The 25779-nt window shown below is 31.7% G+C and overlaps 1 protein-coding gene across 2 annotated transcripts in view; it reads left to right on the forward strand.

Moving 5' to 3' along the window:
* The window catches only part of LOC149485102 (trypsin 5G1-like), a 91283-nt gene extending 70965 nt beyond the window's left edge, over window positions 1-20318 (forward strand). Inside the window, exons 1-4 of one of the 2 annotated variants that reach the window (XM_089699846.1) lie at window positions 17804-17896; window positions 18126-18327; window positions 19012-19267; window positions 19647-20318. In XM_089699846.1, the coding sequence (XP_089555972.1) occupies window positions 17869-17896; window positions 18126-18327; window positions 19012-19267; window positions 19647-19949 (789 nt within the window). In that variant the 5' untranslated portion in view covers window positions 17804-17868 and the 3' untranslated portion in view covers window positions 19950-20318. Of the gene's footprint in view, window positions 1-17803; window positions 17897-18125; window positions 18328-19011; window positions 19268-19646 lie in introns of those variants that run through there. The other variant, XM_089699847.1, reaches the window with a different exon arrangement.
* The last annotated feature ends 5461 nt before the right edge of the window (window positions 20319-25779 follow it).

The raw sequence follows: 25779 nt of genomic DNA on the forward strand, positions 1-25779 counted from the left end.
ATACATCCACATACCTACATATTTATAATAAATGCGGATTTGCCATAAGCTAAATAAAGAGACTTCACACAATAATTAGCTGTCGAGTCTAGTAATTATTTTAATAGTAATATAATATTTAATAAGTACAGGCAAATTGCAAATTATGTTTGCATCTTGGCTAGTATCACGCCAAGGTCCGAACTTGGCGACAATTGTGACGAAGATTTTTTCCTCCTTCCTGATCGGAAAAACCTTGCTCATCGTCAAAGGTCGCCAACCAAATACAATAAGTAGGTACCTTTTCTGTTAATATTACTTTATTTTTAAACGCTATGTCATAATTTTATGAAGACTTCCACAAAAAAGGTTGGACGTTGCTGGCTGATGAAAAACAACGATAGATGAAGATTTCGTTTCAACAAAAGAGGTTGATACAGTTAATAAAAATATAAATTAATATAAAATGACAAGACAGGCTGATGTCTGCAATCTTCGATTATTAAAAAAAAACATTGCATTATAATTATTGAATTATAAACAAACTGTTCGAGAAGCTTCTTCAATTTAAAAATAGAACAATGCTTAGAATTTTTTTATCGATTACGAGACATGTTGTCACCAGCATTAATTTGGCCCTAACGTAGGTCACTTAGGTCATTTGGTCACAATTATTTATTCTACTTCTTTTGAGAACTACCTACATAATATCCATTTTTGTCAAATAATTTCTTATAAACATACCTATAGCTGTAGTGAATACGATAAACGTAAGTATCTTGCTTTCAAACATTTATTACCTAACAGAAGGAATCTAGTAATGGCCCATCTTAGGGACTCTCTCTCAACGTATGGTGAAAGTGTATTATATAAGTATTTCTACCGCAAATCATACAAGTGCCCTACCATCTGGAGCATTTGAATATGTACGAGAAATTAAACATTACGCGATTAAGGAAGTATTGCTCTCATTGGTAAGTAATTGATTAATATTTAAACTTAACAGGATTTTTTACATGACTATTCACGACTTTTATGAAATTTGTTATCATTTATCCGACTAGGCTCTCATAAATAACGTAAAGATAAGAAATAAATTAAAATAAGTAAATATTTTGTCATATTTAACAATAAATAATTACAAAATGTTTATCATTTATCTCTTTTTGTCGCTTTTAGGGGCAAACGTACATTCATATAACTTGAAATAACGTTTTCGGTTTTTTCAAGACATACACCACAAAATTATAACTGTATCTTGAGAACTCAAAGAATTTCGCAATCTTCAAGTTCCATCGATTTCGACTGCATTGCCAGTCAGTACAATACTATTTTATATAACTAGCTGACCCGGTGACCTTTGTGACCATGAATTTCTTTATTTAATTTTCTACGGCAATTATTCAGATTTTTTTCATATTTATTCTGCTGTAGTATGAGATGTACTATTGGCCTCAAGTTAGAACAAGCATTTTATAAAACAATAATATTACAATTTTTAATTATGAAGTAAAATATTTGAATTGGACACATTAGCTTGGAAGAGATAAATTATTGTCTTATATATGCTCCTACCTTATCCTGCTATTAGGAGGTAAATTCAACAATAGACCAAAAAATCTCAATCTCCCTTTAAATAATACATGTGTTTCTAGTCCAAAATAAACAGACCTCGAAATATCTCCTGTCAGAGTTATAAATTTGGAATTAGGCGAATTACGCTTGTTAAAAAATATGGAATAGATACACATAAGGAAAAAGAGCTTAGAACTAAACATACATACTTATATTTAAAGGGTTTATTAATAAATACACAGTGAGTCAATGGAGCGGACAAGACGGCACTGTTCTCGGAACTGCTTTGTTGCATATCATTCTCATGGCCCAATAAGACATATTCGGACTTTCGCACTTGCGTAGAAACACGCTAGTAATTTTAATTAATAAGGGTCGTTTTGAAAAATATTTAAATTTCAGGTTTTGATAGTGTAAACTGTAAGTAATTTGAGGTATTTTTTTGATAAAGACTCTAAGTATTTGACATAACAGTTTTTATAAATATTTTATTCCTACGACTACAATATTTTGTACGAACTACTGAATTGAACTTGAAATACGGTCAAAAGAATCATTCGTATGTGCATTAAAATATTATTTAAAACTAGACAAACAGCTGTTTTTCTCCTTTGCTACATTCAAAACCAGTAACATCCGTTCATTTAACAATTACCAAATTATTTTCATAAACTAATAAAATATGTATTTGAAGAACATCTATAACTTAATGGAACTGAACGTCCTATAACACCTGAACCACAACCAAGCGTTTATTTTATAAATTTTAAAGCGTTTATAAACGCCAGTACACAACCGCGTCATAGCAACGTGTCGCCGAGTATACTTGTGGGTCGCCAACAGCAGGTAATGATACAAAACGATCCACGGTTAAACATCGTGTTAATGCACACTACGATACGGATACGACACGACTATTATTTTGGGAAGTAATTTTGGTTGTTGATCTCGGACTTCAAGTCTGCTGTCATCAAAAGTGATATTTAAAGTTTAAACTATAGATACTAAATAAATAAAAGGAAATTGTGTGATCAATATTTTTAATAATTATTATTCTTATCCACTATCCTTACTTTACAATATCTTAACTTTACGTACATTTCGATTTTTCATGAACATATCTCATGAGAACTTATATGTATATCAAAAGAAAATCGTGAAAACTTTCAACGAATAGCATTTATTCAACTTTTACGGAATAATTATTAAAACTAACTAAACTAACAACAAATAAATAGAAAACTGTTGTACGATTTTCATTTAGAGATTTAATTTAGGAGAGAAAGAATAAAGATCGTAATGGAATATCGTGTCGGTGACGGAAGGTAGTAAATACGCTTCAGATCAGAACGACACAAATGCCGAGATCGCAGACGTGTTTAATAAATATACGCGTTGATAACTTGCCTTACCGCTTGCTGATCGGATTTAAATAATCTTTTTATTCTTTCTAATGTAAATATGCAACTTGTTTGAATGTTTTTGCTAAATCGCGGAATGAAAAAGTATACATTTGGCTCACCGTTAGGAAATTATCACTAAAATCGTTTATTTTAATTTCCACTGTTATAAATCATATAACTTACAAATTATAATGACAAATATATGTATATAGACATAATTATAAACACATAAAACTACTCATATGTTTTGAATGGAAGATAATCCGATGCCTGCGGCGTGTCTACAATCTACATTTACAAATAAGGATAATTTGTTTATTATTGATGCAAAAAAATGTTAATGAATTTATACCTTATGAATAAGTTACAACGTATATTTGAAAGAATCTGTAGAGGACTATAAGGACGAAGAGACAGAAAGAATATCCTGGACTCCTAATATTATAAGCGTGAAAGTTTGTAAGAAACTCTGGATTACTCATTCACGCCAAAACGGCTGTTGTGATCTGTATGAAATTTGGTACAGATATACTAGATTATTATCTAGATTAGCACATAGGCTTCTGTTTACCCGGGTACCGTGGGAAGCCGTGGGTTACTATTAGTAAAATATAATATGAGAATAAGTGTTAATGCTATAAACTTCATGTCTACACCTTCTATTAACAAAGGCACGCTCCGTTGATTGATTTGATACGCCGATGACCTTTGTATTCTTGACAATACGTTGATATGACATCACATCTCAATAATAATCAACCTTAATAGATTTTATGCAAATCATTGCTAACCAGTTTAAGGTAGTCTTTGTATTGTATTAGATTTACGACACATTGCTGATGGCATTGTATACTATGTTAGTACATGTTAAACGGCTATTCTTACCGTGATTATGTGAAGTTTAAATTTAAACCAAAGATTACTAAATAGTTACCACCCTAAACCCTGTGATGAAGAAGATGATGATATTAATATCGAATCGATTGAAAACATTATACCAAAAAGTACATAAGACGGACCAAAGCCATGGTATTCGTTTGCAAATTTGAATAAAACTGAAGAACTTTACATAGAGCAAATGTATAGCCCGGAGCCCCATCCAGAAATCAAAACATAAATTTTTTATTCGTTAAAATATCAAATGCAAGACCATCTATTCTCATGAAACAATCAATAAATTTTATTTTCAAGACTCGGATGAAAACATTATGTGTATATTTATTCTACGTGACCTTATTGATGCCGTGAAATTTAATCCAGCGTTTCCTTATAGTATAATTGCTTTTAACTCAGACTTTTAAAGTTTATTTCTTTTACAGTGAGCGTTATTTCGGCTAACCATGTTCTCTTTCTGCTTGAAAATATCGTATAAAATCGAATACAAATTTTGTTAAAATCTTTAAATATTAAATAACAATAAGAATTGAGCAGACAATTTAAGTAATCGTGTTTACTTTATATTGTTTTTTTTTTATTAAATTACGAAATAGGTAGGTAACTAATTTAAATTGAACTCAAATAAAATGTTGTGAAATGGCCCAAACAAATGGTAATAGCACAGACTAATTTATAGTACTTTATATTATTATGAAAGGCATTATGCAATGGCACTTAAAAGTTTGACGCAAAAATAATGTACTACATACAATTAATCGATAAATGCAAACGTGGGAGGATCGGACGGACAATTCTCAATCAGCCAGCAATTACCCATATTAAAAGTACCAATACCGATGAGTGGGCACCAAGGTTACTCCTTGTTTGGAAATATGTGTCTCACTCCACATAACGATTTAATGCTCCTTTGTTTGCAACTGTCTGGGAGCCATAAGTAACAAATTTTTTAAATCGCCATGAGTAACTCTTTTCAAGGAACTTCTTCTGAATTTTGCATGTTCTAGAAAAGTAAAATACATCATCACTACATATAAAACAAAGTCGCTTTCGCTGTCCCTATGTCCCTATGTATGCTTAAATCTTTATAACCATGGTAAACCAAATAAATAAATAAAAAATAAATAACTACGATTATGTTGCGTTTTTTTTAATAAAAATAAAATAATAATATAAATTTTTAGATATAGTGATTCAAGAGGAAGGTTTTAGTATACAATTTATTAGGTTTTAGAAAAGCGGGCGAAGTCATAGGCGGAAAGCTATCAATAAATAGTACCTAGTTTTCAGGTAATTTGTACTTAAATGCAATATTATTATGGAATAAATTTGAATATATTTAGAAACAAAAAAATAAAGGCAGTAACTAGATACCTATTAGATAGGTCACGCATATTTTTGTATGAAAATATGATGATGTATTATTGTTAATTATTATTTTATGAATTGAAGGCGATTAAAGTACAAATATCCTGTTAAATATGCGAATGTTTCTATGTTTGGATATTACTTACTAAATCGTGTAACGATTATTTTCTATTTATGAACTTTTCTTTAATTTTAATCCATCAGTCCCCGGAATCACAGATAAACTCTTCATTGTTTCCTTTGTTAATATATTGCTTTATGCAAAAATTTATCTTCTTTTTTGTAAAATTATAGTCATACATACTTTTTGTCATACCTTTACATCTATTACACGCAATACAAATTAATATTAAAGTCGTATATAATGCCATTTATGATAATATGTATATTTTTTGTACCATGTACTTGCATTGTACTGTTTTTTAAAGTAATAATGACAAAGAATGCGTCCTTGTAGCCCAGTGTTGGACAAAGAGTCGGTCTTATAAAGATGATCCTCTACTAGTCGTAGCTAAACTAAGCCTATTCACTGTCCCTGTATGTACCTATATCATTCAAGTAGAAAAGTCAGTAGTATACAGAATGAAAGCACATTAATTGTTTTAATATAATTTTAAATAATTGAACTTATACAAATAGGAATTTGTCATAGCGTGATGTTATAATGGCTTAGAACTCTAGATAAACAAATATTTTCAAAACTCTTCAACTGTACACGGAAATTTTTAAATATAGGGACCAACAAATAAGTTGTGTTGTAGCCGATGGTTAAATAAATTCTTTATAATACTGAATAAACAACAATGATTTTAAGCCTCTACGAATACAGTAATGTACTACGATATAAAATATTTAATTTACAACAGCCTTGTTATAGCCATACATAACTTATCTATTGTATCTGATCATCATCGTCGATAATCAAACTGTAGCAAATAGCATAAAACTGGAATATTTAATCACACATTACGTGATGACATCAGTGACAAGTAATATGATCTTAACAATGACAAAGAAACAATTACATTGACACATAATGTATTTGTATTAAGCTATTAATCATATTTATATCCTATTTCTTTACAACTAGCGTTTCCTCCAGCTTTACTTACCTACATTTAAAAGAAATCTATTCTATTCGATCTCTATTATCTCTATACTATAGTCTATATTTCAGCAAAATTGGGTCTGCAGCTTGAAAGAAAAACTATTAAAGAGATCATAATGTTCACTGTTTACATACGATATAATACCTACTTTCTGATTTATTCGAAACAATCTTCGTGCGAATTAAAGCAATTATCAGTCTATTCTTCTTGCTATTATTCGGCTTATCAAGATGAAACATGCACTAGATTTAAGTTATGCTTCCAAATATGGTTCTGAAATCTGGCCAGTCAATTTCGTATAGTTTTTGCGTGCAAGTGTAAAAATAGATTGTCTATTTGTAAATATTGTGAACAGAAAACGAATGTAAGTATGTATAAAGTGTCTATCATAATGAACCAAATATCCTGATCGTGAGATTGAGAACGATCTCCAATAACACTTATCGATCAAACTACTCATTATTTTTATCAACATCTGATATAATCGGTGTTTGTTCAAACGCAAAGCATTTCAATCTTGTTAATCCCGTCAAAACTTTCGTAGTGTTGTATCCGTCAAAGTGGGTATCATGTTTAGTTTAATTACAAAAAACTTGTCAAGGACCAAGTCACAGACGAGACACGCACTGCGAGCCAAACACAAAAGTAACACGTAGAAAATGGCGGCAGCGGTAACCACCCACGTGTCTATTTGCATGTCCAATGTACAAAGTTGGAAAAAACCACCGCTACCACTTATAGCAATAAGACAATGTAGTTCATTAAGTTTGGTTTACCTCGCCCACGAACGGCACCTTTGGAACTCGGTTTTTATTGTAACTATTAAATATCTCAATCTCGAAGCGCCTCAAGGCTATATGACATTTAACTTCAAACCACTGTACAGTTGAAAAATGATGTAATACGTTTTGTTGAACTGGTTTTAGGAGACAAAGAGTGAGTGTTAATATTATGATATCCGCTTTACATATTTTATGATAATTGTTTCTCAAATTAGTTTAAAAAAGAGTTCAACTAATATTGATGTTTGAAGTAGCTTATCCAGTTAATTTGTCGTTTAATATGTATATTGCATTCTATAAATTGCTGGACAAACTTGATGAAACATTACATAAAAATAAAGGCATCTTTTAAAGAAACACAATATATTATTATTTGGTTTTTAAAATTAAAAATCTCAGCCCAAAGAAAATAAGCATTGTCAGTTCTAATATTCTTATATATAAAATTCTCGTGTCACAATGTTAGTCTGCATACTCCTCCGAAACGGGTGGACCGATTCTCATGAAATTTTCTGTGCATATCGGGTAAGTCTGAGAATCGGCCAACATCTATTTTTCATATGTACCACGGGCGAAGCCGGGGCGGACCGCTAGTACCTATCAGATATAAATATCTCAATTTCCATAAACTATTCATATAATGTAACTATATAATCCTGCGTGTTTTATGGTTCGTCATAATTTAATACAAATCCTGTAGCTTAATTTTAAAACAGCGTCGATACACGCGTAACTAATTTCGATACCAAAGTTCATACACCTTCTGGTTGCCCATTAACGAATGTCCGTTAGTCATCTGTTTATTTTGACGTATAAACGCCGGCATGTTCAAATGTTTTGCCTACAATTAACATTTGAAATCGAACACATTAAATGTGCTAAGAATCGGTGAAACTATAGTAATTAGAGATATAAAGTTACTGATTTTCTTTCTGTCTTGCGGATATTACATTATATGATGAGAAGGTGTTCTATTTCTGTATTGTTTCGCACTTGCGGGTAGATTGTCCTTAGCGACAATTAAAGGAAATTGGTTACCTAATTGAAATGTTATGCTATTAAGGAAAATGAAGTATGAAATCTAAGAACATTAAGTACTTCTGCTTCATTATAATTTTTATTCATAATCTTGGGAAATTGTATAGGTCCATTTGGTTATCTGGATCCGGAAGCCTATTTATATGATTGATTGAATTAAGGATGTGTGATATTTTAAATATCATATTTAATAACTGTTTTTCTTACGATAACTTAAGGAAAATGCACGTGTATGTGAGTATGTCGTCACGTCATCTGATTATATAACAAAAATAATGAAATAAGGATTCAATTCCACGCGTGTGAAATGAAAGGTAATTCTTAAGGTAGGTAATTCTTGGTAACGTTGCAGTTGGCTTTTATATTGTTAAACTACAAGGTAATGAGTTTAACGTTTAAATATTAATTATCGAATGAAATACCAAAAGTTATTTTATAATATTTAAGAACCTATTAATTCTTCGGATCATTATTCATTGCGCTGTTCTGAAAGCTCGATAAGTGCTAAAAGCCGTTAAATGGTTATTGCAAGAATATAAGATTTTTGCATTGAGGTTAATATAAATATCGGATTAAATACACATTTTATATTTATTGTTTTAACTCATTACCGAGTTCATCGCTCAGCTCAGCCTTCACGGAAACATCCGTGTAGGAAAATATGACAATATAGCTATTATTTGAAAACCACCGTAATCGTTATCTTCCTGGTATCTTAATAGGATCTATAAATATTAAGATTGCATCATTACATATTTTCGTAAAGAACATGATGTTAACGAAATTCAATAAGCCGTTACCTGTGATGAGGTCCTCTTGAAAATTTTATGACTCTATATGTAGGTATATGTGGCATACCTCAAAGTACCTAAAGGTATATGAATATATCTAAGGTGTGCTGTATTTATAAGTCATGGAACTGTAGCAATCTCAGTTCTGACAACAACATGCTTTTAATTTATAAACTGCGTTTCCTTGACTGGGTTGATCTCAAACATGCCTCATTTATTCTCATGATGATGATATCGGAAGCATATTGTCCTCATCTCAACTGTGTCTTGCCTTAATGAAAATCGAGGCTACTTTAAAAATATCAACAGTTAACACCTTTTCACTAAAGTTACTAGTTTTAGTTAGTTAATAGTTTAAATTCTAGCAAATGTGAAATTAAACTCAGCTCATAAACAGCGATTAAAATTTATGACGGCTCACCTAGTAGTACAATCACAATATATTGAAAACATCATGAATATTGCAGTGGGATAGGGTAAATAATGATGCATTTATAAATGTATTATTTACACAATATACCTCTGAATTTTGTATAATCGTCACATCAAATAAATACAATCGTAACTTTGTCGAATGGACAATGAATTATGAACCTGCGGTTGCTATGAATTAATTTCAACAAGAAGTAATACGTTAATAGTTATTACTTATGCTATTTATAAGCATACCAGTTCCATCCTATTACTATTATAAAGGCGAAAGTTTGTATGGATGTATGGATGTTTGTTACTCTTTCACGTAAAAACTACTGAATGGATTTGAATGAAACTTTACCACAATATAGCTTATACATCAGAATAACACATAGGATAGGTTTTATCCCGGAAATCCCACGGGAACGGGAACTATGCGGGTTTTCCTTTGAAAACGCGGGCGAAGCTGCGGGCGGAAATCTAGTGTAAAATATTGTTTTCATCGATGTGGATGTGTATTATTAGCGTGTCGATTGATAAATATTTCAATTGGAGTTATTACTCTTTCTTTCATTGCAAGAGAAAAACTTATACTAGACATGCGCGAAGAAAAACACATGAGCGACGTGTGACCTATTGTGACATGGAATGAAGGTATTTTTTTTAATAATTTTGGAATTTTTTTATTAAAAATGGAAAAATACCTTCCACTAAGTTATGATAGTTTATGTTATTACGGAAATCACGTGAAGTCAGAAGGTTGTTTGCAAAACAAGTAAATATAAAAAATTTAAATAGGGTTAACCAAATTTTAATTTAGCTATGACAACTAAGCCTTTATTATCAAAACAACAATAAAAATAATAGATAGTTTTTCCACACATTATTTTAATGAGCCTTTTAAGGTCAAAAGACATATTTTGTCGACGTATGCTATTTATACGGAAATAAATAATTGTATTACGTCAGCATTGTAGTTTTGAAGGTAAAATTATATACAAAATACTTACTTAATTGTCAAAATCTCTGCTAATATTATCTCCGCTCTTCTGTACGAATTAAGCTCGTAAGTACGAAATAAGAATTAAGAAAATGCCAATGATAGTAGGTGCATTTATCAAAGGTAGTAAATACACCATTATTATTGTGATTCGAAAATATGATATTATGAACACTTGGAAAGAAGGTTTATTGATATTATTTTTTTGTTCAAAGTATAAGTTCTTACATATTATAATTTATAATGTCCGGAGTTTACGATGTTTGAAACTTGAACTTCGATAATTTTAAAATTACGAAAAAAAACTTTTGCACTCAGTGATCACGAACAAATCCAACAGTAGTTTTTTTTAACGATGTGCTAATTATAATCATAAGTTATTACAAAACGAAACATTAGATACCTATTTATTAATTTATTTCAACGTTTCTATGAATCACAATTCACAATCATATAAAATACACAAAAAAAATTTAAAAGTAATTTTTTAACAAAACTCGCTATAATATTTAGTGAAATATTTATTAAGCCTATTTATAATTTAGAAGGATTTTCCATGTGAAACATGTTTGTTGTGTAATTATTTCTATCAAACATTTTCAACTACAGTAGGAATTCGATCAATAAAAAAAAAGACGTGTGGCACTCGGACTGCCGCGGTAAAGCTATTGCATGCTATGCCTTCAAGCCACACCTCCGTGCCCGTCGGAGTGGGGAGCGTGAGGTTTTTTCGTTACGGAATTTCTGGATTCGGTCCCCGCGCTCAAGGCTCGCGATAGAAGCTATGCAATAGCTTAACTACATGCAACATTGTATGTTAGTAAAAGCAAGCCATACAGGGTATTTTTTATCGTAAAGCTTACAATACCGATACTACAACATGAACAATCAAAAATGAATAACAATTGATTAATGGATTGGTGCTAAATATTCATAGAATCATCGGTGCGATATCAAAATAAGCCATCGACGCTTTAATTTCATATTAGCTTCGTTATTACATTATTTCATTGTGGCCAATAGGCATGACGAAAGATTTTGAAATTCTCTTCCATAATGTGTGTATACGTTTACTATACAAGAAAAACCCTATATTTCGGTAATATACTTAAATTTAACGAAGATTAAAGCCATTTTTCAAAAAATATTTAATATCTGTGCCAAAACAGCTCGCAGGTGTCATGGCGTAGGCGTGACGTCAAACTTTGGTAAATACGTAATTATTTGTACGCATTGCGAAGAAAATTAAAAAAGTCTTTATTTAATATGTGTTATAGAAACGAATCACAAAGTTTATAAGTGGTGTGCAGTATTGCAGTGTGAATCCACATAAAAATAATGCTCAAAAATGTGTTAGTAATTATTTCAAGCGAAAAAATAATAATAAATTATTGTATAAAGTTGGCGCGGAGAATCCCGAACCATGTATTCGTGAATTCGCAATTATATTACTGTTCTGAGTCGATAAAGCATACGTGAAACAATAGAAAATAAATAAAAATGCGTATTCTCAACATATTCATAACAACAAAATACATCTGACGTGAGTTGTTTACTTATGCGTGACGTCACGCGTGTTTTAGTCAAAATGGCGAACTTCAGAATTTCAATGTTTTATTTTATTGATAATCTCATTAATCTTAATGTTTTTAAGATTTCTAAGTCGCTATATTTAATTTATTTATTATACATTTTCCCTTAAAAACACTAATTCGATCATTTATGGATACTGTCGTCATGCCTATTGACCAAGTCACAAATGTCAGTCAGTCGCGCAATAGCATTTGATGTTAAATGCCATTAGATTTACCTATAATAATAGCGAGTGTATTGTAAGACGACGTGAATTGATGGGCTGGTGTTGCGTAATAACGAAGGATGCGTACACGCACACAAGTGTATTCTGTTGTAAATTAGATCAATGTCACTGCAAGTACTGGATATAGAAAATGTGGTGAACTATTTTTATCGCAGATATTCTATTGCTCTGTTTAAATTGTGTAGTGACTGAAGGTCGTGTTTTTTAAAGATGATAAATTTTAACTGTTGTGTTCATCTTCTACACATTTTCAAAATTATTTTGATATTGATTTGTGACATTTTATAGCATCTCGGTAGGTACCTCTTTAATTTTGTTTTTCCTAAAAAAATAATGTCAACAATCAAATCTCATAAGAAAATTATTGAATTTCACATGTGTCTTCCGCAAAAATAACAATTTAAGGCTCATTAATAGAAAAATCTCACCACTAAATGTAATCTATAGTAACTATAGTAAAGACGTAGGTAATGATCTGGGAACGGGGTACAAGTAGGCCATTGTCCGGGCTAGACGCCTTCCGCTAAGCCCAACCATTTAACGAAGACCTCTAGCTTTACATACTTCTGTCGCTCATTAGACAACAATAGTATACTCCTTAAAGTATCGGGATGGACCTCGGTTCACTGGTTGCTCGTATAATATAGGAAACTATGGAAAGGCGGAACGACTCGATTGAAAAATAGAAACGTGGTTACATACACCCAATTATATTGAGTATAAATTGGAATTAATATTGAAGAAAACATTGAAAATTAAAGATATTACGTGTCTAGCCTGTACTTGTTCACCGTGAAACGATTTCTAAATATCTTCTGTAGATTCAACTGATCGCGTCGCACGATACTCACAGAATGAACTGTATTCGTATCCAACGTCAAGAATAAATGTTTTCTATTAAAATATGTTTAGAAAATGGCGTGACAATATGAGGAGACATCGCGATATCGCATCTATGTAGAACTGCATACGCGAGAGCGAAACCAATGTTGTTGTCGAGTGATGGATCATAGAAACGATAATTCAGTGGTACGTATACTTTGAACTTGAGACAATTCGTCGTTAAACAGTCTAATCTGAATTTAAAGTTCAAAGTACTAGCGAAACACATGTATTTGAATAAGCAATGTTTCCTTTTGCATCAAATGTGTTGAATATTGTTAAATGGTTATTTTAATCACCATTTATGTAGAATGTTTATATAAAATATGTAATATAGATCGCTAATACCCTTTTGGCTCGATTGAATTAAAAAAAATGATGATGAAGTACAAAGACAGCTAAAGCGTCCGCTCACCACTAGATGCAGATTAGAAATGACCTAAGTTACCAACAATACTCTTACGATCTGTGGCTCTACTGTCATTCTCTATTGACTATAAGATAAGACTTATAGAAATTTATGGGGACGGTACTTCTAATACATCCTTTAAATATAATTTATATTATTTAGCCTAATAGCTTAGTCAAGGGAATCTCACACATATGGAGTGGTTCTAACTTACAGTAGGCGCGGAGTCAAAGTTATCTAACACGTATTTCTTTACGCTCACTACCTTGATACAAATAAAGGCACAATAGCAGAGAACCATAAATAGGAAATCGCCGCTCCACTGGCTCGAATAATTCAATAAGAACCTCAGTTTCACATGAAAATCGTAATTCTATATGCAAATTGAACACGTCGGTGTAAAGAAAGGTTAAAATTTACACTAAATTAAATAAATAAACAACATTTAAAACTTTGCATGTAACGCTACTGGTAACGGTAGGTAAATACCGTATAAACATCCATTAAAAAATGTATTTAATTAATTAAAAGAAAATTATAAACATACAACCATTTGTTTCTCAATATTAAGGTATCAAATGCTTACCAAACAGATCATATTGTAAAAGTGTTTCAAAATTACGAAAAGTAATGTTAGAGACGCACAAGTCAGAAAAGCGACCAGAATGACAATAAATATATTGCAAGAGGCAGAATGAATTACTTAATTAGATTGTATAATACTTAGAAATCAATTCTTCACTTACACATATTTCTAAAATTGAGGGTAGAGTGAAACAAGGAATGTCTACGATTTACGTATTTCAGAAAATTGTTCCTTTTTATTCGAAAATTTAATTAGTTCATAATTATGATGCATTTGTCGTCACACCGAATAATATATGTAATATTATATCTATTATATTTACATATTATAAGCACTTATGTACCGTGCACTGCTGGCCGTCAAATAACAAAGAACGATGGATGCGTCCTTCACAGTTGAACGGTTCTAATGTGAAACTCACAGACACATTATGTTAAATACATATACTCATATTAATAACATATTATCTAATAATAACCATATATGTTTTTATAAAAATAAATACAGTTCTGCGTAGTTGCATTTAAAATAATAATAACTCCTGCTATAGATATCCTAATATAAGTACAAATATTGATTATTGAGACGGGCTTTTCTCGATTTATCATAACTGAATATTGTTTCTCAGCTTATTTTTCAAACTACTTGATAAAATATTTACTAATTAAACAGGGGAAAGAAGACATCTTTTCTTGATTTATTGAGGCATTGCGATTAGGAAACTAATGACACTATGGCTACAACTTACTATGTAGGTCATAGACAATAGTCTAAATCTAACCTCTACCCTAATAATGATAAACTCTGAAACACATCGAACTTTTCAAAAGGTCATTTTGTTTTTATGTTCACTTAATTGGGAGCAATAAACAAATCTGGCTTGCAAATGTTATAGCAAAAAATCCTGATCGTTATAAAAATATTAAAAATTTAAGTTGCGTTGAGCCTTGATTTAATAAATATATTACCTACATCCGGAATATCAGTATAGATCTATAAGCTAGGTTAGTACCTAGACCTAGGTAGACCTAGGTAGGTAGGTAGACCTAAGTTAATACAAACACAAAGTGCATATTGATAAACTAGATCACCGTTATTTCGTTATAAGTAAGTACTATGATTTCGATGTGTGTGATCCAGGAAACGAGAGGTCTTTGGCTCCCTATGGAATGCGTGCGTGGGCGCAACTCCCATGAACTCCGGCTTTCCATTGATTTAACTAGCGCTATCTTATCTCCCAATAAGCTTAATACCCTCTGTTTAAACACTCACAGACAGAGTCACGTTTGCTATGAAACAAATTCGCCTAAAAAATATAACCTCAAATTATTTAAATGAATAATATTTTGGACACTAAAATCATCACTGAATTTAATTTAGAATTAAAATATATTTTTCAAAACATTTTATAGGCTAGCAAAAACGAGATTATATTATAACAACCAATTAGCAGTGCATAAAAACGCAATAACTCCATTATGTAACAAGTACCGAGAAAAATTGCATGCGAAATAATTAACTATCAACTATTCATATTAAACAATACTAGATTTATAACGACCTTATTATAAGAATAATTATTAATGTACTTACACGCGTATTGTTAGTTATGCATAAGTGGATAAAAGATGGCGTTAGTGAGCTAGTTGTTTATAACAAATACATAATTCGTTTCAAATAACAGGGGCAAAAACATTTAATAAAGACGAAAACTTATAAAATAAAGTACCTAATTATACTTCAGCAATTAGGCAGTTTGATTTATCTTTATAGCAAATGCTTGCTCGATATCCTTTTTTAGTATTAAAATATTTCTATTTATAGACCTAATTGTCTCCGTCGTGTGCAATCTTGTTAGAATTCACTACTATAATTAAACTAAACTATTTTTAAACATTAAGATTAATAATATTTACATTTAAAAATGTCGTAACGGCGCGGCTGTCTAGACTGTACGTACAGGAAGCGATGATATAAATATAATAACAATTAAGGAGTATTTAATTTTATTTTATCCTAAATGAAAATCTTATTAAATCAGAGATTAGATATTTAATTTATATATAAACACACACATCATGAATAAAAATAGAATAAATGTTAAGAAATGAAATAATAAACTTTGCAACAATAAATTTTAATGACGACTACTTACGTCTTTAGACCAATCATTTTTCTGAGATCTTTCACAAAAACTTTATCTTATTTTATTTAAGAAGCAGGTTTTACCTAAAATATTACATATCCTTGCTCAGGAATACTGCACATAAATAAAATCTAGTTTAATGAACCGCGTACATAAATAATATAGGTAATAGTTAAAAAAACTAAAAAACACGCTTTTCATAGAAAACCGAACTAAAAAGTAGAAAATTTTATCAAATTATTGTATTGTCATCGGTCCTCAATAAATCTACAAAGTTTGAACGAAATCTGGCCGTTTAAAGTGGGTCAAAATCGCGCCCAAAGAAGTCGGTTACAAACATACAAACATACAGGTGAAGCTAATATAAAGCGTGTAAAAATCCAAATGCGCTCGAATTAGAACATTACCTACTTATTAAATCAATTATTTGGTATCTTGTTAAATCTTAGTAGAACTTATCAAAAGCTCAGAATATCTCAATAGACTTGTCAGTCCTCATTTGAAATTCATTATACTTTTCGAAGTTACAACACTATGGAATCTGGATTCTCTACAATCAAGGTCGAATCCAGGTCATAAAGCTAGGTCTAGGTCAACCACTGATAATTTTTATAATCTTTTTGATAACATAAGCAAATACATTGAAACGTATGTGAAATACAATGTCGTTATCATTCTTGTATTGTATAATTAAACACCTTGATGTTATTGTTATGATTCTTGGCTAATTGGTACACTACTAATTAGATTATTATATCTTTTAAATACGTAAAAAATACTAAGATAAAAATTCTAGCTGTCTCTTTCCTTTGCCCGCTAAATGACATGAATTGTACCTAAATTATTTACGTATTTTGCTCACAAAAATACATTTAAAAATTGGAATAAATTAAGTTTAAATCTAGGTACATGAAGGTAATCCCAACTGTCCCTCAATTTAGTGTCACCTTTGACTCCGCCCTTGACTTTGAGTTGTGTCCAAAACTGAATTCCAATGACAAAAGAGACAGGGACAAAATATAATAAAGAATACAATACTGCTAAAGATAATAGTCGTAAATTACGTTCACGAGACATCGCTTTCATTACCAATAAAACATGGCCACAACGACTGCAGGATATTAAAACGCTATTAATAAAATTTGCACCTTTTTATGAACACCAGTTGCGGCAATAACACCAAATCGTGTAGCGTGTACTCTCTTAATAACGCTTGCTTTCAGCAGTCATTTAAAACAGTAACTTTTATGTCTTAATCATCTTTGAGACTTAATTTATGTACACAGTAAGTTAATAATGAAAAACAATACTTACGAAGTAATTTAAACGTTTTCCGGTATAATATGTTTTACTAGTCATATCAAACCTGATTATACCTGAATAAATCTAGTTTTAAACTATAGCGCCTTTGCTTCGCTTTGCACATATGATGTGCATTTTGCAGAATGATTACAAAAACCAATCGATCAATTGATTATGGTATTATGAGCTCAAATACCAAAATCATACGACTCAAATTATAATTTCATGATGTGAAGAATACGCGCAAGTCATCAATATACATTATCGATATTTGCTCTAGTAGATTTCGAGATATCGATATGTTTTAACTGATAAAACTTTATCATCAGCGTCCTCTGTAGAGAAGAGGGCAGTCTGTTATATCTCTTAAGATGAAAACAATTCTCCCCATACTATTTGGTAACGTACATTTATTATTATTTGAAATATATGTTTTCCGGTTTATAATATTTACAAAAGCTTCCAGTTTTGATCGATTTTTATTTATAATCATTCATCCTTCTAATTATGCTTATAATTATTCACCACTAGCGCTCTATTACTTTGAAACTCGTGGCTAAAGCTTTGTTTTTCAGCAAAAAAGTATCAATTACTTCGAGAGTTATTATGCCTTTTAATATGTTTACAGGTCTTTCCATAACATTCTTACCATGTGTGCTATCAAATACACATGCATTAGAGCGGATAGTTAACGGGTACATAGCAGATATAACAGAGGTCCCTTATCAAGCGGCGTTGAGGCGCAAAACTAGTGTCGGCTGGAGCCATTCGTGCGGCGCCGTGGTCATATCTTCAAGGAGCGTGCTGACTGCAGCGCATTGTATCACTAGGTATGATATAGTTGCTAAGACTCGCTAATAAATGTGGAATTATTCACTTTACCGAGCTCTTGACTTATCATATAATTTACATAGACATTTGTAAGAGTTCAGGGTTTCCAACAAAATTGTACTGTACTTATGGAAATGGTAGTTTTAGTAAATTTTTTTTAGTAAATGTAGACCAAGGTAATCTATAAGTCGTCAAGGTAAGCAAAATACATTTTTGCTTGTAACAAAAATATAAACAGATATAAACAGATTTTATAATTTTGGTACCAATTAAAATCTACATGCAATATGGAAAAGGCCTGAAATTCAAATTCAGCACCATTTACTACAAGACAGATCACTGCAAAGACCTACAAACTTTACCTGGATGTATAGCAGCATTTCAGCAGGTTGAAAATTAAGAAACTTTTCATTAGTGTACCCCGCACCAATCCTGTATCCTGTTGCGTCGGCAACTTTCAATTCATAATGTTTTTAATTCATTTAACGGTTATGTTCATTTTATTTATCTATAAATACTTCTAAAACTATATTTGGGAGCAATTTTAGGTGTCCTACGTTAGCAATTAATTCTTTGAAACGGTACTCGTTACCACCTACGCTTTACTATTAAGTTATTTGTTGTATCTTCTATATTTTATTGTGAACTTCGAAGTAAATTTTTTTTTTTTTTTTCATTTACAGTTTTGAAAACAGCACTGCCAAACTGCAAGTGGCTGTTGGTACTACAAAGAAAACAGGAGGAAAGTCATATAATGTGTCGAAACTATTCTATCACGAACTGTATTCACCAGTTACTCTGGAAAACGACATAGGATTGGTGGCTGTGGAGGGAAAAATTAAATTCAACCAAAACGTGAGAGCAATTAGTATAGCCCTTTCGGCTCTGCATATTCCAGCGGGTATTCATGCCATTGTTTCAGGATTTGGGAGCACTGAGGTAACCGACATTTTCTTTTGAATTTTTCTACACTAACGTAGGTATAATCTCTATGTTGTCATTTCTGCTCTACCACTTAGAAACAATTTGAAAATTAAATGCAAAGATTTCATGTAACAAAGTTCAATTAAGTGACTTTTGGTCAAAAAATAATAGTCTGAAAACATATTCAAATGAGTCTATTAAGTAAGTTTTTATTTGTGTGCTGGTCGATCATATAGAGCCTCACTTTGCCATAAAAAATTGAGCACAGGAAGGGATATTTATTATGTGGTCACATAAAACTGAGTTTTTAAGATTGTAGAATGCCATTGACCATATACCCTCCAAATATAATCTAGATGGTGCGAAAATAACTGTCATCTGTTCATACTTTCAGTACGAAGGCCACTCGTCATCAGATCTTCGAGCAGCTGTAGTGGAGATAGTATCTCAATCAGAGTGTGTCCGTGCGTACAGAAGAATTGGCAACATCACACCAGGCATGATTTGTGCTGCTGGAAAGGATCCACCAAGAGATGCCTGTCAAGGAGACTCAGGAGGACCTTTAGTTGTGGGAAGGACTTTAATCGGAATTGTCTCCTGGGGTGAGGGCTGTGCTAATACGACCTACCCAGGTGTTTATACTCGCGTTTCTGTATATAATGACTGGATTCATGAACAGTTGAAACGAATTGTATAGCTTGCTGGTGCTTCTAACTAATCGTGGCTTATTTTCTATCATTGGTACTTTTATATAATATTTTAGACGTACATAGTATAAGACGATGCGCTTTATTTTGTTCAATTCAATTGTTATGATTGTTACAAAATGTTCAAGTGAAAATGAAATGAAATGGAAATGTTTATAATATTATTGACTTAATCTTTATACCCAGTTCTTTTAAATTCGTTTTCATCTTCCTGATTGTTCCTTAATTAAAATAATTATACTGTAGGTATATGCTGGATGTTTCTATCTTCTAGTGTTTTACCATTTAGAATATAAACAAGGCATAATACCCGCTAAATTGACTGTAGGTATCTCACGTATTATTTGATTCGATTTTAAGGAAATACGGATATTTTAATTGCTGTAAAAAAAATAAACAAAATTACGATAAATTTAACCATTTTTAGGTACAGTATAAATTCAATTATTTAAACATAAATTAAATAAATAAACGAACTGCAAACATGTTTGTTTTACATGTACAATTTTGATATGCAAATTTTGAATGATAATAATTGTTTTATGTTCACGTTAAATGAAAAATGTGAAAACGTGGGTTCCATAATGTACCAATATCAAGGATATACTTATTACCCTAGTCCAAAAACCTTCTAGTATAATAAATATCTTATCAATTACAGAAGTTGTCAAAAGTCGCGTCGCGCGGCGCCGTGCAAATGCGACAATCTAATTTACATACAAACAACTTTCTACTGGGATATTACTCGCTGATAGGGCATGCAGAACCGAGTCCGGTTCCAAGTTTCTGAAACCCGGTTCCAAATCGAGCTCAGAACCGGGTAGAACCGGGTTACCCGGTTCTTTTATAATACTTCGGAAAAATACGAAATTAAACAAAAGTAACAGCTGTAAAAGTACCTGATGGACCTTTTATTTTACGCGGCTTGTGTCTTATTTTATTAAATTAATAAAGAAACAAAATTTCAATACTTCTCTTTATTTATCAGTCTTATAAAAGTACCTTGTTATCATAATATCACATATAAACTTAAACCTTATTCATTAACTGCAAACTGTAAAGCAAAAAACCGGCCAAGTGCGAGTCGGACTCGCGCTCCGAGCATACCTATTTTTTAAAATCTTATAACTGTAAAATTTTATGTTTCTAGCAATTTTTCCTGTATCTGTGTTATAAGACGTTACTTTTACCAAATTTAAAGGCTCTGTGTTCATGAAAAGTACCCAGCTGTAGGTTTTGAGTCCCATGCGAATGTCGAAATTAGCGAAAATTTTCAGCATTTACGGCTGTATCTTTTGATACGTTGGCTTATGAGTTCGACTTAAAAGGGACCGAAGACTTGAGTATTCGATATAAATTTCAGCTTAATACCAAAAACAAAAACATGACTGGATCATTATAATAATTATGAAACAGTAAAATCAACAGCTTTTCAAATTCACGACAAATCTAATAAAAATATTTCTATAGCCTAATTTTTGTCAATTTCGAAGCCTAATTTTTTTTTTGGTAATACAACCGTAGGAAACTTATAGCATTTAGGGTTAGACAACCAATCAGAGCCACTCTTGAGGCGTGGCACGAAAATTCGCGATGCACGTGAGTCTGACGTTGCCAGATACAATAAATTTGTTAAAATAATGCAGCAAAATATAAATAATACTTTATATTTTAATATTTTGGTCGGAACCGGGAGAACCGGGTTTCATACTATTCAGACCCGGTTCTCAAGATCATCAAAAAACCCGGGTTTACCCGGGTTTTTCGGAACCGGGTAAACCCGGGTGCATGCCCTACTCGCTGATACATTACCCAAAATAGTGTCATTGACTTTCGACTTACCGCCTGATAACGAAGGAATTCGTTCATTTAATGTAATACAAAATACGCAAGCAAAAACACATAGAAATAGACCAGCCTTGCTTTCGTTCTAGGAAGTGTAGGCGGAGTCTGCACAAAAATAAATATTCGATTCATTCAGCGCTTTTGACAATGATATGTGATTGATAATTTAACATTGTTAAAATAAAATTCTTCGTTGTTCATGTAAGCTAGTGATATATTTACTGTTGATGGGTGAATGAACTTTGTGCTGACGCTGTGGCGTTTTGTTTTTAGCTACCTATCCTTTGATTGAGTTGGATCTAAGAAATTAAATTTATTAGTGGCTATTACTACAAATCTTTTCGTTTGGTTAATGTGACACAGTTTTAAGTGTGTTGTCTATACAGTGTATGTATTTGTACAGTGATGAAATGTTCATAATGAGAAGCAGTCAAAGTAGATAAATACTACTTTATCACTAACTGGGTTATTCTAGCAAAGATGCTCCCGGATCCCCAAAAACATAAGACCGATCTTCTGTAAGAGCGAGGTAATTTTCCCGGTCGAGTTTGACCCAATTTACGCCGGAACGTTTGCTCGACTGTCATTTTTTGTGCGCATTATTTAACATTTTCATGTTATCAATTTAAATTGAAGTGAAAAAAACATGTCTTTAATTTAATAAACTAAATTTACAACGGGACGCATTCGTGAGATTAGTGCACTGAAGCAATACTAAGCCAGACTTCAGCTTAAGTTTAGAATTCTAAGTTTGACCTTTAAAATTATGACATAAGATTAAAACAGCATTTATTTGTCAATATTTGTTTTAAATTACATTTCTAATTTGATTCATGATAAATATATTGCAAGTACATATTATACAAGGCACTTTAAAGAAGGCAATGCGTTTATACACTTATTGGATAAAATCACCTTTATCCCCAAAAGTACATTTCTAACTTACAAAATAATTACACAATAGACCAAGGTATAAAATGCATTGAATAATATTGTATGTTTAATTCTAACAAGCTGTCACCAAGGGATGCTTGGTTGATAGATTGCTTCATTTAAATCCGTCGAAGATTCGATTACGATTATCAGATCTTTGGCCCCTTCACGCGTCAATTATTTTAGTTATTTGAATAAAATACTGCCTTGAAGAATTGCGTATATTTTAAAATGGAAAATAGCTTTTTTATGTGAGTCTAATAAATTGATTTTAAACTTTTAACAAAAGTCTTCCATTACAGTTAAGAGTTCGAGGAAAACTCCTTTTTGACACAATAATACAGGTAAAAAATAATGAATCCTATTTTTATATTCGAAGGTTCGTATATTTTTTTAATACAAAATAATTATATAGGTACTTGGCTATTCCAATTAGAATATTATAATGTTTAGGGAAACAAATTTTACTTCAATTGTTCATTAACATTTTAACACCAATGAAATTAGATACTTATAAAAATATTTCAACACGATCGATTAGTATAAATGAAAAACATCACTTTATTTTCAAGTGATGTTTTTCATTTATACTAATCGATCTGCCCGAATTGCTAATAATATTATGTAATCGTCAACCAAAAGGCGTCAACTGTTAAAAAAAATCTCATTCAATTCAAAAACATGACGTATTAAATAGTAAAAAAATAATAATATTATTACGTATAAGCTAAGCTACTGATAACATACCTATCGATGTTATTTTTCTCGCGCGTCAACGTTGAATCACATCGTAAATAACAATCGATATTTTTTCACAATATTACCACAACTTGTGCGCACGTGGTGCAAAGGAAATCGCAAGTTCGCAGCTGTAATCTTCTTTTGAACTAGCCAATGTTTAAAGAAGAAATAAAGAGAAGATTCTTCGGTGTATAGAGCTTAGAGCAAGTATAGAGTTGTAGACTTTAACGAGGACGGATCGCACGGTAAGAAAAGAAGTGTCAAACAAGAGTGTATGTGGTAATTTTTTATAGTAGATATCGCATTCATGTCTCTTCAGAACAAATAGCATAGCAACATTGTAGTAAATGTACTCGTCCTTATATATAAGAATTTTTTTCAGCTCACTTCATTTTATCTGTCTAGAATTTTTTTTCTAGCTTTGGTATAATATTCTCTCTCTATTACAAATATTAAATACCTGCCTATACTATACTCACACTTACAATAATTATATTTTGAAGTAGGTATGTTTATCACTGATAGGTAGTATCGATATTGCGTACTTTACTTTGTTCAAAACTAGATGGCGCTACAGACTATAATTTACATTACCCTTATCTTGTAAATTAATTTGCCGTTAAATTATTTATTATCCGACGATAATGTTTTCAGTCTGACATATAGGTAAGTACAATATATAGGTTTTCTTGAAACCGAGCGAAATAAAGTTAAAAAATTTTACACATATAGTTGAAGAGTTAATGTTGATAGGTTTGTTTACAATGGTGAAAATACATATGGTTCTCATTTATTCAGGAATGAAAATATTTCCTCAAATTAGTAGTAGGTACTAGGTAGGCCAGTAGTTTCAAAGATATAGGTCAAAACTTGAAGTCAGTTCTAAATATAAGATAGGTATTAGTTTTACATTGACTTGACCTATCAATTAAAAGATAATAAGTAGATAAAAAATCGCTCTCAGTGTGACCCCTCCCTTATACGCTACGCGTCGAGCGCGGCTCGGTCTTGCGGATTAGTACTTACGTCACAGTTTGTCACGGCTTATAATTTTAATTAATTTTGAACCCTATAAAACAATGAAATATTTACGAAAGTATAAAAATTTAGTTTTCAAAAATGATCTAGCTTCTAACACGTGACTTCTAAGAAGAGTAGAGCACTTTTACGCGGGAAATTAATTATTAATTATTTTGTTAACAAGTTTAAATAAATTTTATTTAAGTTTCATCAACATAATATCATAATATAGAATATTAAGTATTGCTTTGAATGAGTCCATAAACAGTAAAGTTTTACAAAATGAAAAAAAGAGTTGACCCATAAAAAAATAGTTCGTCTAATTGTTGATAATCCAATAACTATGCGCTAACAACACAATAATTTTCAATTAAAACGTGTTTCATCTGTCGCCATTACACAAGTATCTAAGCCAAACCAATAAGTACGTATATTACTTTAGTCCCGCAGCCTATTACCTGGCAATTTCACAGAACAATCTACTTCGGTTCGTGTCAACAGCACACAAGGATGAGCCGTACGCTGGCTTTGTAACCGAGAGGGATAGCACTCGCTCCCGCGATTTGTTTACACAATGTAGCTTTCCCTTTCGGCGCGCGCGTGTGTGCGTCGCCATCTGGCGGCGGTGCGCGTGTAGTGGTGCGGTGCGCCCCCACAACGCGCCCGCTCGGGGTAGCCGCGCGCCTGTGTGCGTGACCCAGTCGAATAAATTTAATGTAATACACACAAACATATTGGTGGCACGGCGTGTCATTTTTACGCTTGTGTTGTCGCTACTTGGGGTTCTTTATGCGGTTTGCGGTGCGATGATATTATTATTCTGACGATTACGGCATCCTTTATGCTTACAATAAAATAATTAATAAGGGATGAAGTGTATTGTTGCGCCGCAGTTAGTGATCGGTATCAGACCGTTCGCCGTCATTCACGCTCCCAAAGGTTAAAATGAAGTTTATTGAAATGTTAAACGATTTGTTTTATGTTCATTAATGCTTACATTATTATACGTATCTGAAAATTGTTAATTACTCATAAAGTAATTATTAAACGGAGTAAATTTTGTTATACTATCCTAATAAGTAAAAATACGTTTTCATTAATAAGTAAACCTGATAGTTTTTTTGTAGACGTATTTATCGTAATAGACACCATGAATGAACAGAGTACGCTCGCGCGGCGTGGGCATCGCGATTAGTTTCTAGTGACGTCAAGATTACTTATCGATAAAATATGCTATCCGGTGTTTAAATTTAGACAATTTATTTATACAATATCTAAATA

The sequence above is a fragment of the Colias philodice genome, chromosome 10, assembly GCF_061535455.1.
Source record: "Colias philodice isolate Cphi_HAF_F1 chromosome 10, ilColPhil1 Martin Lab GWU primary, whole genome shotgun sequence".
In the NCBI taxonomy this organism is placed as follows: Eukaryota; Metazoa; Arthropoda; class Insecta; order Lepidoptera; family Pieridae; genus Colias; species Colias philodice.